The 16,513-nt window shown below is 58.2% G+C and overlaps 1 protein-coding gene across 1 annotated transcript; it reads right to left on the bottom strand.

Annotated features, from left to right (window-relative positions):
* Nucleotides 1–394: 394 nt before the first annotated feature.
* PDE4A (phosphodiesterase 4A) lies at nt 395–16,244 on the bottom strand (the record flags this gene model as incomplete). The annotated part of the gene is made up of 11 exons (XM_079332701.1): nt 15,969–16,244; nt 10,752–10,943; nt 10,148–10,184; nt 9,357–9,434; nt 9,255–9,264; nt 7,973–8,085; nt 5,089–5,182; nt 3,975–4,183; nt 3,248–3,346; nt 1,252–1,416; nt 395–494 (listed from the first exon to the last, which is right to left on the bottom strand). Coding segments are annotated over exons 1-11 (1,366 nt in total), but the record flags the coding sequence as incomplete, so codon positions are not given.
* Nucleotides 16,245–16,513: the final 269 nt, after the last annotated feature.

Below are 16,513 nucleotides of genomic sequence, written 5' to 3'. Positions count from 1 at the left end.
AGTGAGGGACCCCCAGGGACCCCCAAATACACAGTGAGGGACCCCCAAATACACAGTGAGGGACCCCCAGGGACCCCCAAATACACAGTGAGGGACCCCCAAAATATGGGAGAGGGACCCCCAAATACAGAGTGAGGGACCCCCAAATACAGAGTGAGGGACCCCCAAATACAGAGTGAGAGACCCCCAGGGCCCCCCCAGGCCCCTCTAAAACCCTCCCCGGACCCCCCCAGGACCCCCAGGACTCCCCAGGACCCCCCCAGGACCCCCCCAGGACCCCCCCAGGATCCCCCAGGACCCCCCCGGACCCCCCCAGCACCCCCAGGACCCCCCAGGACTCCCCCCAGGACCCCCAGGACCCCCCCGGACCCCCCCAGGACCCCTCCCCACGCACTGGTGTTGATGAGGAACTGGTTGGACACCCCGGGGTGATCGACGTCGTGGATGGCGGCGGCGAAGAGAGCGGCCAGAACCTCGAGATCAGTGAACACGGCCTGGGGGGACAGACCCCTGAGACCCCTCCCCAAATTCCAGAGGGACCCCTGAGACCCTCCCCAAATCCACAGGGACCCCTCCCCAAATCCACAGGGACCCCTCCCCAAAATCCAGAGGGACCCCTGAGACCCCTCCCCAAAATGGACAGGGACCCCTCCCCAAATCCACAGGGACCCCTCCCCAAAATCCAGAGGGATCCCTGAGACCCCTCCCCAAATCCACAGGGTCCCCCCCGAAATTATGGACCCCCATACCCCAATTACAGACCCCATACCCCAATTACAGACCCCATACCCCAATTACAGCCCCCAGCCCCAATTTCAGACCCCACCCCCAATTACAGACCCCATACCCCAATTACAGCCCCCAGCCCCAATTTCAGACCCCACCCCCAATTACAGACCCCATACCCCAATTACAGACCCTGTACCCAATTACAGATCCCACACACCCCAATTACAGACCCCCCACCCTAATTACAGCCCCCAGCCCCAATTCAGGGGTCTCATATGGAGTGCAGGGGTCCCCAGCAGCACGTGGGTGCTCTGCAGCACGTCAACTGCGTGCAGGCTGTTGTGATACTGGGGACCCCACCCCAATTGCAGCCCCCAGCCCCAATTCAGGGGTCTCACGTGCAGGGCAGGGGTCCCCAGCAGCACGTGGGTGCTCTGCAGCACGTCAGCTGCGTGCAGGCTGTTGTGATACTGGGGACCCCCACCCCAATTGCAGCCCCCAGCCCCAATTCGGGGGTCTCACATGGAGGGCAGGGGTCCCCAGCAGCACGTGGGTGCTCTGCAGCACGTCAGCTGCGTGCAGGCTGTTGTGATAAGCCACCTCAGGGTGGTAGTGCTGCTCCAGGGCCCGGGCGTAGCCCAGCAGCGCCCGCTCCGGGATCCCGAAGGTGCGAACCAGGTCCCGCTCCTGGGGGGAAAAATGGGGAGGGGGGAGGTGAAATACGGTGGAAATGTACAGGAGATACAGGGGGAAATGGGGGTGAGGTAACGGTGAAATGTGCTGGAGGTACAGGTAAAATACAGGGGGAGTGTACTAAAATATAGAGTGAAATAGAGCTTGAAATGCAGGCAAAGTACAGGCAAAGTACAGCTTGAAATACAGGAAAATACAGCCTGAAATACAGGCAAAGTGCAGCCTGAAATACAGACAAAATGTATCAAAGTACAGCCTGAAATACAGGCAAAATACAGCCAGAAATACAGGCAAAGTACAGCCTGAAATACAGGCAAAGTACAGGCAAAGTACAGCTTGAAATACAGGCAAAATACAGCCTGAAATACAGACAAAATGTATCAAAGTACAGCCTGAAATACAGGCAAAATACAGCCTGAAATACAGGCAAAATGTATCAAAGTACAGCCTGAAATACAGGCAAAATACAGCCTGAAATACAGGCAAAATACAGGCAAAGTACAGCCTGAAATACCGACAAAATGTATCAAAGTACAGCCTGAAATACAGGCAAAGTACAGGCAAAGTACAGCCTGAAATACAAGCAAAATACAGGCAAAATGTACCTGAAATACAGGCAAAATACAGCCTGAAACACAGGCAAAATGTACCAAAATACAGCCTGAAATACAGCGTGAAACACAGTCTGAAATACAGGCAGAATGTACTAAAATACAGTGTGAAATAGAGCCTGAAATACAGGCAAAGTACAGCCTGAAATACAGGCAAAATGTACCAAAATACAGCCTGAAATAGAGCCTGAAATACAGGCAAAATAGAGCTAAAATACAGCATGAAATACAGCCAAAATAGAACCAGAATACATCCAAAATAGAACCAAAATACACCCAAAATACAGCCAAACTACAGTCTAAATACAGCCAAAATACAGCCAAAATATGGCCGAAATAGAGCTAAAAAACAGCCAAAATGCACTCAAAATACAGCCAAAATACAGACAAAATACAGCCAAAATACAGCCAGAATACAGCCAAAATATGAACAAAAACCCAGCCAAAATCCAGTCAGAACACAGTCACAATGGGGGTGTTTTGGGGGTGTTTTTTGGGTGTTTTCGGATGTTTTGGGGTGTTTTTGTGGCATTTTTGGGGTGTTTTTTGGGATGTTTTTTGGGTTTTCAGGGTGTTATTGCAGTGTTTTGGGTGTGTTTTCAGGGTGTTTTTCAGGGTGTTTTCAGGGTATTTTTGGGGTGTTTTCAGGGTGTTTTTGGGGTGCATTCAGGGTGTTTTTGGGGTGTTTTTGGGGTGTTTTTGGGGTGTTTTCAGGGTGTTTTTGGGCTGTTTTCAGGGTGTTTTCGGCGTGTTTTCCGGGTGTTTTTGGGGTGTGTTTCAGGGTGTTTTCGGGGTGTTTTTGGGGTGTTACCAGTGTGTTTTCGGGGTGTTTTCAGAGTGTTTTCAGGATGTTTCAGGGTGGTTTTGGGGTGTTTCAGGGTGTGTTTTTGCAGTGTTTTCAGGGTGGTTTCAGGGTGTGTTTTTGCAGTGTTTTTGGAGTGTTTCAGGGTGTGTTTTTGCAGTGTTTTCGGGGTGTTTTCAGAGTGTTTTTGGGGTGTTTCAGGGTGTGTTTTTGCAGTGTTTTCAGGGTGGTTTCAGGGTGTGTTTTTGCAGTGTTTTCGGGGTGTTTTCAGAGTGTTTTTGGAGTGTTTCAGGGTGTGTTTTTGCAGTGTTTTCAGGGTGGTTTCAGGGTGGTTTTGGGGTGTTTTCAGGGTGTGTTTCTGGGGTGTTTTGGGTGTGTTTTCGGGGTGTTTTGGGGTGTTTCAGGCTCCCACCTGGAAGATGGTGAACATGATGCAGCTCAGTGAGCGGTTGTTGGAGAATTCGGAGACGCGGAAAATGTTCAGCCCCCACTTGTTGAGGCTGTCCAGCTCCTGGGGGGGGAGGGGCGTGATGGGGACCCCCCCTCTGCTCCCCACAGCCCCCAAATCCCCCCTGAGACCCCCCAAAAACAACCCAAAACTACCCCAAACCCTCAAAATCCTCAAATCCAGGGGCCCCCCAACCCCTAAAACCTCCCCAAGACCTGCCCCCAAACAGCCACAAACTCCCCCTGAGACCCCCCCAAACACCCCCTGAGACCCCCCAGAAACAACCCAAAACTACCCCAAATACCCCAAACCCTCAAAATCCCCAAAATCCCCAAACTCAGGAGCCCCCCCCTGAGACCCCAAACCCCTAAAACCTCCCCAAGATCCCCCCAAACACACCCTGTGACCCCCCAAAATTCCCCAAACACCCCAAAACCCTCAAAAAACCCAAAACCCCTGAAACCAGGAGCCCCCCCCCAACCCCTAAAACACCCCCAAGAAACCCCCAGACACCCCCAAACGCCCCCTCAGACCCCCCCAAAAAAACCCCAAACACCCCAAAAACCTCCCAAAACCCCCAAAATCCCCAAACCCAGGAGCCCCACCTTGATACCCCCAAACTCAGCAGAGCCCCCCCGAGCCCCCCCAACCCCTAAACCCCCCCAAAATCCCCCCTCCGAGCCCCTCCCACCTTTCCCAGCTGCTCCTCCCGGTCGGTCTCCACGCCGAATCGGGGCAGGGGGAGGGGCTGGGGGTCGCAGCCGGCGGGGGAGGGGTCGCAGCCGCCGGGGGGCAGCGATCGCCCCCCCCCCGCGCCCCCTCCCCCAGAGGGGGGCGGCCGCCGCCGCTTCTCCCGCTCGGGGGGGGCGGGGGTCGGGATCTCCACCTCGGGCTGCTTCTCTGGGGAGGGGGCACAGGGATGGCTGGGGGGGTCCCGGGGGGCTTTTGGGGGGGCTTTAGGGGGGGTCCTGAGGGGCTTTTGGGGGGTTTGGGGGGTTTACAGAGCGATCCGAGGGATCCTGGGGGTATTTGGGGGTCTCACGGATTTTTGGGGGTCCCCGGAGGGTCCCAGGGAGTCTCAGAGGTTCCGAGGGGGTTTGGGGGGCCAGAAGTGTTTTTGGGGGGTCCCAGGGGGGCCTCAGGGGTCCCGGGGAGGTTTTGGGGTCCCAGGGGTGTTTTGGGGGTCTCTGGGTGGGTCCCAGGGGGGTTTTTGGGGGTCTCAGGGGTCCCGGGGGGGTTTGGGGGTCCCAGGGTGGTCCCGGGGGGGTTTGGGGGTCCCAGAGGGGTCCCGGGGGGGTTGGGAGTCCCAGGTGTGTTTTTGGGGGTCCCAGAGGTGTTTTGGGGGTCTCTGGGGGGTCCCAGGGGGGGTCTCAGGGTGTTTTTGGGGTCTCACCCAGGAAGGTGCTGGCGATGAACTCGCACACTTCGCTGCCCCGGGGGGGGTCTCAGGGGGGTCACAGGGAGGTTTTGCGGGGGTCCCGGGGGGTTTGGGGGTCTCAGGGTGTTTTTGGGGTGTTTTTGGGGTGTTTTTGGGGGTTTTTGGGGGTCTCACCCAGGAAGGTGCTGGCGATGAACTCGCACACTTCGCTGCCCCGGGGGGGGCGGTTTCAGGGGGTTTTGGGGGCCCCAGGGGGGTCCCGGGGGTTTTTGGGGGTCCCAGGGGTGTTTTTGGGGTGTTTTGGGTGTGTTTTGGGGGGTTTTTGGGGGTCCCGGGGGTGTTTTGGGGTGTTTTTGGGGGTCTCAGGGGTCTCAGGGTGTTTTTGGGGTGTTTCTGGGGGGTTTTTGGGGGTTTTTGGGGGTCTCACCCAGGAAGGTGCTGGCGATGAACTCGCACACTTCGCTGCCCGAGCGGCTCAGCCCCGACAGCTGCGACAGCTCCCGGCTGAGCAACCGCTTGAACTGGGGGAAACTGGGAGTCACCAAACGGGACTGGGAGGGACTGGGAGGGACTGGGATGGGATAAAATGGGAATGGGATGGACTGGGATGGGATAAAATAGGACTGGGATGGGATAAAATGGGACTGGGATGGACTGGGAGGAACTGGGGTGGACTGGGAGGAACTGGGATGGGATAAAATGGGACTGGGATGGACTGGGAGGAACTGGGATGGGATAAAATAGGACTGGGATGGACTGGGAGGAACTGGGGTGAACTGGGATGGACTGGGAGGAAGTGGGATGGGATAAAATGGGACTGGGATGGACTGGGATGGAACTGGGACCAAACTGGGATGAACTGGGCCGGGATGGTCTCCCCATGGTGGCACTGGTGTGTGGCACTGGTGGCACCACCCCAAAAACCCCCCAAAAACCCCTCCAAAACCCTCCCAAAACCCCCTCAGGACCCCCCGATCCCCCCCAGACCCCTCCAGGAACCCTCAAGACCCCCCAAGACCCCTCAAGACCCCCCAAAACCCCCTCATGATCCCTCAAGACCCCCCCAGGACACCTCAAGACTCCCAAAGACCCCCCCCCAAAACCTCCTCAGAACCCCCCAAAAACCCCCAGAATCTCCCCCAAGAACACCCAGGACCCCCCAATACCCCCCCCAGGACCCCCCAGGACCCCCCGGGACCCCCCAGGACCCCCCGGGACCCCCCGGGACCCCCCCAGGACCCCCCGGGACCCCCCCAGTCCTTACCTGCCCCCACCAGCCCAGCAGCCAGGGCTGGGCGCAGCTCTCGCAGAAAAAATCCACCAAGGGCATTTTTGGGGCAAATTTTGGGGCGGGGGGGGAAGGTGGAGACCCCCCCACCCCACCCCCACACCAAAAAAACCGCGCTGTTCTTTATTTAGGGGAGGGGGTCCCTAAATTTGACCCCCCCTGCTCAAAGCTGGGGGGTCATGGGGGGAATTTGGGGGGTTTTTTGGGGGGGGAATTTTGGGGTTTTTGGGCACCCCCAGCCCCCCCCCCCCCCCCGCGGTCAAACCCACACGGGGGGGGTCCCTCACATCGCCCCCCACCCCCCTTTTTTTTTGGGGGGGGGGATGGAGAGTTAAGCCCCTCCCCCCCTTTTCCTCTTCCTCTCCTTCCTCCTCCTCCTCCTCCTCCTCCCCAAATTTGGGGGTCCTGAGCCCCCCCCGAGGGTCCTGAGCCCCCCCGAGGGTCCTGAACCCCCCCGAGATTTTGGGGAGGGGTCAGGGGGTGCCCATGGAGGGGGGGAGGGGCAAAAGGACGCGGGGATGGAGGGGGAGGGGGGGAAGAGTCCGGAAAATTTGGGGAGGGGTCCCGATAATTTGGGGGGGGGGTCCGGGTGATTTTGGGGAGGGGGGTCCGGATAATTTGGAGGGGTCCGGAGGAGTTTTGGGGGCGCAACGCGGGGGATGCGCAGTTTTTTGGGGAGGGGGAGGGGCAGGAATGCGGAGGACGCGGCAAATTTGGGGAGGGGGCTCGTGGGGGGAGGGGAGGAGGGGGGAGGGGTCCCGGTGGGTTTTTTTGGGGTGTCCGGGGGGGTCCGGCCGGGGCTGCGGAGGCCGCGGAAGCTCCGGGAATTTTTTGGGGGGGTGGGGGAGGGGCGATGGGGTGGGGGAGGGGTCGGACGCCTGCGCGAGGTTTTGGCCCCGCCCCCTCCGCGGCCCCTCCCCCCACGGTCACGGTCACGGTCACGGGGGGGGGAGGGGACACCCCAAAAAGGATTCGGGACCCCAAAAATGGGGCAGGGACACTCAAGGGACCCCCAAAAAGGGTGAGAACCCCAAAAAAGTTGGGGATCCCCCAAAAGAGTCACGGACACCAAAGGGACACCCCAAAAATGGAACAGGGACACCAAAGGGACACCCCAAAAATGGAACAGGGACACCCCAAAAATGGAACAGGGACACCCCAAAAATGGAACAGGGACACCAAAGGGACACCCCAAAAATGGAACAGGGACACCCCAAAAATGGAACAGGGACACCAAAGGGACACCCCAAAAATGGAACAGGAACACCCCAAAAATGAGTGGGGACCCCAAAAAGGGACAGGGACACCAAAGGGACACCCCAAAAAAAAGTCAGGGATGTCACAGGACACCCCAAAAGTTTTGGAACCCCAAAAGTGTTGGGGACCCCACTGCCACAAATGCCACCAGTGCCACCAGTGCCACCACTGACCACTGACCAGTGTCCCCAGTGTCCCCAGTGTCCCCAATGTCCCCAATGCCCCCAATGTCCCAGAGTCCCCAGTGTTCCAGTGTCCCCAATGACACCTCAATGTTCCCAATGTCCCAGTGTCCCCAATGTCCCCATGTCCCCCCCAATGTCCCCAGTGTCCCCAATGTCCCCAATGTCCCAGTGTCCCCAATGTCCCCAGTGTCCCCAGTGTCCCCAGTGTCCCCAGTATCCCCAGTGTCCCCAATGTCCCCAGTGGCCCCAGTGTCCCCAGTGTCCCCAGTGTCCCCATGTCCCCAATGTCCCCAATGTCCCCAGTGTCCCCATGTTCCCAATGTCCCCAGTGTCCCCATGTCCCCCCAATGTCCCCAATGTCCCCAATGTCCCAATGTCCCCAGTGTCCCCAGTGTCCCCAATGTCCCAATGTCCCCAGTGTCCCCATGTCCCCCCCAATGTCCCCAATGTCCCAATGTCCCCAATGTCCCAATGTCCCCAATGTCCCCAGTGTCCCCAATGTCCCAGTGTCCCCATGTTCCCAGTGTCCCCATGTCCCCCCCAATGCCCCCAGTGTCCCCGTGTCCCCTCAGTGTCCCCACCTTGTCAGATGCCATCCCGCTCACCGCCCGGTGCGTCTGCAGCGTCTCCAACTGCTCCAGGCACCAATCGAGCTCCTGCAGGGACTGCAGGGCCAGGGACCGGGACAGCTCCTCTGGGGACATTGGGGACATTGGGGACATTGGGGACAGTGACACAGGGACAGCTCCTGCAGGGACTGCAGGGCCAGGGACCGGGACAGCTCCTCTGGGGACATTGGGGACATTGGGGACAGTGACACAGGGACAGCTCCTGCAGGGACTGCAGGGCCAGGGACCGGGACAGCTCCTCTGGGGACATGGGGACATTGGGGACAGTGACACAGGGACAGTGACAGTGACACAGGGACAGTGACACAGTGACAGGGACAGTGACACAGGGACAGCTCCTCTGGGGACACTGGGGACAGTGACACAGGGACAGTGACAGTGACAGTGACAGGGACAGTGACAAAGGGACATGGGGACACAGGGCCAGGGCACTGGGGGGACCCTGGGGACAGAAGGGACCCCCAGAAATGGGGACAACCCCCCAGCCTGGGGGATTTGGGGACCCCCTGGAATTTCGGGACCCTCCGGGATTTCAAGGACCCGCCCCCAAAAAAATGTTCATTCGAGACCACCCCAAAACCACCAAACCCCCCAAAAAACACCTAAAAAAACCCCAAAACTCCCAAAAAAACACCCCAAAAAACCCCCAAAACTCCCCAAAAAACACCCAAAAAACCCCCAAAACTTCCAAAAAAACACCCAAAAAAACCCCCCCAAAACTCCCCAAAAAACACCCAAAAAAAACCCCAAACTTCCCAAAAAACACCCCAAAAAAACACCCCCAAAACTCCCCGAAAAACACCCAAAAAAACCCCAAAACTTCCCAAAAAAACACCCCCAAAAACCCCCAAAATTCCCCAAAAAACACCCAAAAAACCCCCAAAACTCCCCAAAAAACACCCAAAAAACCCCAAAACTCCCCAAAAAACACCCCAAAACCCGCCAAAACTTCCCAAAAACCACCAAAAAAATCCCCAAAACTCCCCAAAAAACACCCAAAAAACCCCCAAAACTTCCCAAAAAAACGCCCCCAAAAACCCCCAAAAAACACCCAAAAAACACCCAAAAAACCCCAAAATCAGCCCAAAAAACACCCAAAAAATCCCCAAAACTCCCCAAAAAACACCCCAAAAAAAACCCCCAAATCACCCAAACCCCCCTAAAACCCCCCAAATCCCGCCCCCCCCTCACCTGAGAGCGTGGCTTTGCAGGGGGGGAGGGGCTGGGAACCAACGGGTGACCTCCTGTGGGGGGGGAGGGGAGTCAGGGCTGGTCTGGACCCTCCCCAAAATTCTGGGGAAGGATTTGGGGGAGGGGTCAAGTCAAGGTGACGCACGCGCTGCCCGGGGGGGGGGGTCGTCGCTTGGGTCAGGATGGAGAAATTGCTGCGAACGCTGCGGAGAGTGGCCAGGACCTGGGGGGGCGGGGGAGTCAGGGGGAATTTGGGGAGGGGGAGAGACCCCCGGAACCCCCCCGAGACCCCCTGAGACCCCCGGAACCCCCCCCGAGAGCCCCGAGACCCCCCTGAGACCCCCGGAACCCCCCCGAGAGCCCCTGAGACCCCCGAAACCCCCCCGAGAGACCAGAGACCCCCCTGAGACCCCCGAAACCCCCCCGAGAGACCAGAGACCCCCGGAACCCCCCCTGAGACCACCGAGACCCCCAAACCCACCCCCCGAAGACCCCCTGAGACCCCCGCAACCCCTCTGAGAGTCCCCGAGAGACCCGAGACCCCCCAGGACCCTCTGAGACCCCCTGAGACCTCTCAAAACCCCCCAGGACCCCTGAGACCCCCCATGAACTCCCTCGAGACTCCCCAGGACTCCCAAGACCCCCTGAGACCCCCCCAGGCTCCCCCAAGACTCCCCAGGACCCCCCCAGGACCCCTCGAGGGTCCCAGGCCCCCCCTGAACTCCCCCCGAGACCCCCAAAACCCCCCAGGACCTCCCAGAACCTCTGAGACCCCCCAAAACCCCCTGAGACCCCCCTGAGACCCCCCAAGACTCCCCAGGACTCCCCAAGACCCCCCAAAAACCCCCCAGGGCCTCCCGGAACCTCTGAGACCCCCCAAAACCCCCTGAGACCTCCCCGAGACCCCCCAGGACCCCCCAAAACCCCCAACCCCACCTGAGCAAAGGGGGTGACGATCAAATCCTCGGCATAGCTGGAAGAGAAATTTGGGAAATTTTGGGGAAATTTGGGAATTTTGGGGAGGGGGAGTCACATAGAGGAGCTGAGACCCCTCCCCCTGAATTGAGGGGGGGCTCACAGAACGATGAGGGGGGGGGTGAGGAAATATTGGGGGGATTTTGGGGGATTTTGGGGGATATCAAGATGGGGAGGGAAGGATTTTTGGGGAGGGGTCTCCAGGGAGATTTGGGGGATATTGAGGGGGGGGTCTCAGGAGTCCGGGGGGGGGTCCCGGGGTTTTTATTTTTGGGGAGGGGTCTCTGAGTCCGGGGAGTCCCTGGGGTCCCGGGGGAGCTTTTGGGGAGGGGTCCGGGTTGGTTTTTTTTGGGGAGGGGTCTCTGAGTCCGGGGGGCTCTGAGGGTCCCGGGGTTGGTTTTTTTTGGGGAGGGGTCCCGGGTTGGTTTTTTTGGGGAGGGGTCCCGGGGTTGGTTTTATTTGGGGAGGGGTCCCGGGTTGTTTTTTTTGGGGAGGGGTCCCGGGTTGTTTTTTTTTGGGGAGGGGTCCCGGGTTGGTTTTTTTGGGGAGGGGTCTCGGCACTCACGCCTCGCTGGCGATGGAGGAGTTCCGGGAGACGCTTTTTGGGGAGGGGTCGTAGTCGCTGTCCGAGCGGTACAGGAAGGACTCGCGGCGCTGCGCTGGGGGAGGGGCGCCGGGCTGGAGACCCCCGCCCGGGCTGAGCTGGGGGTCGGGGGGGCTGCGACCCCCGCCCCACGCGCCATTCTCCACCTCCGAGCTGCGGGAACAAACGGAGACCCCTCCCCAAATTCAATCCCCACCAAAATACGGGAATCTCAAGAGACCCTTCCCCAAATTCAATCCCCCCAAAATCCAGGAATCCCAAGAGACCCCTCCCCAAATTCAATCCCCACCAAAATACGGGAATCCCAAACGACCCCCTCCCCAAATTCAATCCCCACCAAAATACGGGAATCCCAAAGGACCCCCTTCCCAAATTCAATCCCACCAATATTCAGGAATTCCAGGAGACCCCTCCCCAAATTCAATCCCCCCCAAAATTCGGGAATCTCAAGAGACCCCTCCCCAAATTCAATCCCATCAAATTCCGGGATCACGGGGGACACGTGGCCCAAACCGCGACCCCTCCCCAAATTCAATCCCCCCCCAAAATACGGGAATTCCAGGAGACCCCTCCCCCAAAAAAAAAAACCAGAGCCCCTCAAAATCAGGACCCCCAAACCAGCCTTTGGGGGGGTCTCCAAGCTTTTGGGGGGTCCCCAGACTTTTGGGGGGGGTCTCCAACCTTTTGGGGGGTTCCCCGACTTTTTGGGGGTGCAGCCCCCACCCCCGCGGTGCCGGGGGGGGTTTGTGTGGGGGTGGGGGGCTGACTCACCGCCGGCAAATTTAGCAACCGGCTCCGGGCAGAAAATTGGGAATTTTTTTCGGAAAATGGGATTTTTTTAATTTTAGTTTTAGCGGGATGGATTCCCCTGGATGAGCCCTAAGTTTGGGGTAAATCTGGGGAGTGCAGAGGATGAGGATGAAATCAGGATGAGGATGAGGATGAGGATTAAATCATGATGAAGATTAAATCAGGATGAAGATTAAATCAGGATGAAATCAGGATGAAGATGAGGATGAGGATTAAATGAGGATTAAGATGAAATCAGGATGAGGATGAAATCAGGATGAAATCAGGATGAAATCAGGATGAAATCAGGATGAGGATGAGGATTAAACCAGGATGAAGATGATGATGAGGATGAAATCAGGATGAGGATTAAATCAGGATGAAGATGATGATGAGGATTAAATCAGGATGAGGATGAGGATGAGGATTAAATCAGGATGAAGATGAGGATTAAATGAGGATTAAGATGAAATCAGGATGAGGATGAGGATTAAAGCAGGATGAAGATGATGATGAGGATTAAATCAGGATGAGGATTAAATCAGGATGAGGATAAAATGAGGATGAAGGTGAAATCAGGATGAAATCAGGATGATGATGAGGATGAAATCAGGATTAAATCAGGATGAAGATGAGGATTAAATCAGGATGAAGATGAGGATTAGATCAGGATGAAGATGAGGATGAGGATTAAATCAGGATGAGGATGAGGATGAAATCAGGATGAGGATGAAATCAGGATGAAGATGAGGATGAGGATGAAATCAGGATGAGGATTAAATCAGGATGAAGATGAGGATGAGGATGAAATCAGGATGAGGATGAGGATGAAATCAGGATGAGGATGAAATCAGGATGAAGATGAAGATTAAATCAGGATGAAATCAGGATGAGGATTAAATCAGGATGAAGATGATGATGAGGATTAAATCAGGATGAGGATGAAATCAGGATGAAGATGATGATGAGGATTAAATCAGGATGAGGATTAAATCAGGATGAAGATGAAGATTAAACCAGGATGAAATCAGGATGAGGATGAGCATGAGGATGAAATCAGCCCCCGGGGGCGTCCCTGCTATTTTTGGGATCGGGAATTTCCTCCCCAACCCACCGGGATCTGCTCCGGCAGCCGGAGACAACCCTGAATCATCTTAATTTTATTTTTTTATTTTTTATTTTGATGGCTACAGGTGACTCATCTCCCCCTCCGAAATAAAAAAATAAAACAAAATAAAATAAAGAAAAAAGAAAAGAAAAATTCCGGCAGATCGCAAATGCCGGAGGGGGCGATCCCGCCAAAACCGCGGGGTCGGCGGAAATCCAAAATTTCCGTCGGGAAAGGGGTTGGAGAGGGAGGAAAAAAATTTAGGGATGTGGGGAACCGGGAGAGGGACCCGGAACCGGGAGAGGGACCGGGAGCCGGGAGGGGAAACGGGAACCGGGAGAGGTTCCGGGAACCGGGAGAGGAACCGGGAATCGGGGAGAGGGACCGGGGAGAGGAACCGGGAACCGGGAGAGGAACCGGGAGCCGGGAGGGGAAACGGGAACCGGGAGAGGAACCGGGAACCGGGAGAGGGACCGGGGAGAGGAAACGGGAACCGGGAGAGGCTCCGGGAACCGGGAGAGGAAACGGGAACTGGGAGAGGGACCGGGAATCGGGGAGAGGGACCGGGAATCGGGGAGAGGAACCGGGAACCGGGAAGGGAAACGGGAACCGGGAGGCTCCGGGAACCGGGAGAGGAACCGGGAACCGGGAGAGGAACCGGGAATCGGGGAGAGGGACCGGGGAGAGGAACCGGGAACCGGGAGAGGAACCGGGAACCGGGAAGGGAAACGGGAACCGGGAGAGGCTCCGGGAACCGGGAGAGGAAACGGGGAGAGGAACCGGGAACCGGGAGAGGAACCGGGAACCGGGAGAGGAAACGGGAACCGGGAGAGGGACCGGGGAGAGGAAACGGGAACCGGGAGAGGCTCCGGGAACCGGGAGAGGAAACGGGAACTGGGAGAGGGACCGGGGAGAGGAAACGGGAACCGGGAACCAGGAGAGGAAACGGGAACCGGTGACACCTGCCCGGATCCCGGCACGGATCCCACCTCGGGACCTCACCTGCCTCCGGTTTCCTTCCAAAAATTGGGAAAAATTCCTCCCGGTAGAGCCACGAGAGTCCCGGGATTCCGGTTTAACGGGGTCACAGGGCAGCGGGGAACGGGATCCCACACCCCAATGTGAATTTTTGGGGGGATTTTAGGGATCCCACATCCCAATGTGAATTTTGGGGGGATTTTAGGGATCCCACACCCCCAATGTGAATTTTGGGGGGATTTTAGGGATCCCACACCCCAATTTGAATTTTGGGGGGATTTTAGGGATCCCACACCCCAATTTGAATTTTGGGGGATTGTAGGGATCCCACATCCCAATGTGAATTTTGGGGGATTTTAGGGATCCCACACCCCAGTTTGAATTTTGGGGGTTTCTCCGCGGGGGATTCCGCCCCCGGGGAGGGAAGGAGGAGGAAGAGGAGGAGGAGGAGGAAGGGAACCTTCATCCCCCCGCTCCCTGCTCGGCTCCCCGAGCTCCCGACCATCTGCCGCGCCTCCTGCGCGTTAATTAACGCCGCTAATGAGGCGGGAGATGCCGGAAGGACCCGGAGCGTTCCCGAAAATGAAAAAACTTTCCAGCCGGGAGTGGGAATGGGAATGGGGAATAATGGGATGGGAATGGGGAATGGGAATAATGGGAATGGGAACGGGGAAATGGGAATGAGGAAATGGGAATGGGAATAATGGGAATGGGGAATGGGAATAATGGAATGGGAATGGGAAATGGGAATAATGGGAATGGGAATAATGGAATGGGAATGGGAATAATGGGATGGGAATGGGAAATGGGAATAATGGGAATGGGAATGGGAATGGGAATAATGGGAATGGGAATGGGAATAATGGGAATGGGGAATGGGAATAATGGGAATAATGGGAATGGGAATGGGAATAATGGGAATAATGGGAATGGGAATGGGAATGGGAAATGGGAATAATGGAATGAGAATGGGAATAATGGGAATGGGAATGGGAATAATGGAATGAGAATGGGAATAATGGGAATGGGAATGGGAATGGGAATAATGGGAATGGGAATGGGAATAATGGGAATAATGGGAATAATGGAATGGGAATAATGGGAATAATGGGAATGGGGAATGGGAATAATGGGAATAATGGGAATGGGAATACTGGGAATAATGGGAATAATGGAATGGGGAATGGGAATAATGGGAATAATGAGAATGGGGAATAATGGGAATAATGGGAATAATGGAATGGGAATGGGAAATGGGAATGGGGTTGGGAACGATACTGGGAACCCCCATCCGGTACTGGGAACCCCCATCCGGTACTGGGACCCCCCATCCTCATCCGGTACCGGTACCGGGATCATGCTGGGTGAGAGGGGCTCCAGAGGCGGCTCCACCGGTACCGGTACCGGGATGACACTGGGGAGGGGTCCCACCGCCGGTACCGGTACCGGGATGACACTGGGGAGGGGTCCCACCGCCGGTACCGGTATTGGGATGACACTGGGGAGGGGTCCCACCGCCGGTACCGGTACCGGGATGACACTGGGGAGGGGTCCCACCGCCGGTACCGGTATTGGGATGACACTGGGGAGGGGTCCCACCGCCGGTACCGGTACCGGGATGACACTGGGGAGGGGTCCCACCGCCGGTACCGGTACCGGGATGACACTGGGGAGGGGTCCCACCGCCGGTACCGGTACCGGGATGACACTGGGAAGGGGTCCCACCGCCGGTACCGGTACCGGGATGACACTGGGAAGGGGTCCCACCGCCGGTACCGGTACCGGGATGACACTGGGAAGGGGTCCCACTGCCGGCACCGGTATTGGGATGACACTGGGAGGGGTCCCACCGCCGGTACCGGTACCGGGATGACACTGGGGAGGGGTCCCACCGCCGGTACCGGTATTGGGATGACACTGGGGAGGGGTCCCACCGCCGGTACCGGCACCGGGATGACACTGGGGAGGGGTCCCACTGCCGGCACCGGTACCGGGATGACACTGGGGAGGGGTCCCACCGCCGGTACCGGTATTGGGATGACACTGGGGAGGGGTCCCACCGCCGGTACCGGTATTGGGATGACACTGGGGAGGGGTCCCACCGCCGGTACCGGTACCGGGATGACACTGGGGAGGGGTCCCACCGCCGGTACCGGTACCGGGATGACATTGGGGAGGGGTCCCACCGCCGGTACCGGGATGACACTGGGGGAGCTCCCACCGCCGGTACCGGTACCGGGATGACACTGGGGAGGCGTCCCACCGCCGGTACCGGTACCGGGGGTCTCGCCGCCGTCACCTACCGCTTGCCGGGGGTCCCGTGCAGGGACGAGGGCCAGGACATGCGGGCGCTGCGCAGCCCGGGCCGGTCCCCGGTGTCCACGGCGTCCGCCCGCTCCATGGGCCGGGCCCGGTGCCGCTCGGTGTCGGAGAAGCCGCGGTGCCGGATGCGGATCGGGGTGCGGGGCTGGCGCCAGAGGTGCTGCGGGGGGCGCAGGGAGCCCGGAGCCTCCCGGGGCACCGGCAGCGACAGCGAGAGGCTCTTCCTGGAGCCCGGTACCGGCTCCATCATCGCCGGCACCGGGGGGAACCGGGATCCGGTATCGGTACTGGAGCAGCTCCGGTGCCGCGGCTTCTCCCGGTGCCGCGGCTTCTCCCGGTGCCGGTTCTTAGAGACCCGCGGTACCGGCAGCGGCTCCTCCCGGTACCGGGCTCCTCATGGCTCCGTGGAAAAGAACCGGGGAAGAACCTCCCGGTGCCGCCGCCGGTGCCGCTGCCGGTGCCGCCCCCGCTCGGGGCTCGGCGCCTCCCCCCGCCCCCGGGACCACCCCCCACCCCCGAACGGCTC

The sequence above is a fragment of the Erithacus rubecula genome (assembly GCF_903797595.1).
Source record: "Erithacus rubecula genome assembly, contig: scaffold_449_arrow_ctg1, whole genome shotgun sequence".
NCBI classification, from domain to species: domain Eukaryota; kingdom Metazoa; phylum Chordata; class Aves; order Passeriformes; family Muscicapidae; genus Erithacus; species Erithacus rubecula.
Note: the sequence above shows the minus strand (reverse complement) of the source record. Positions and strands in the feature narration are given on the sequence as shown.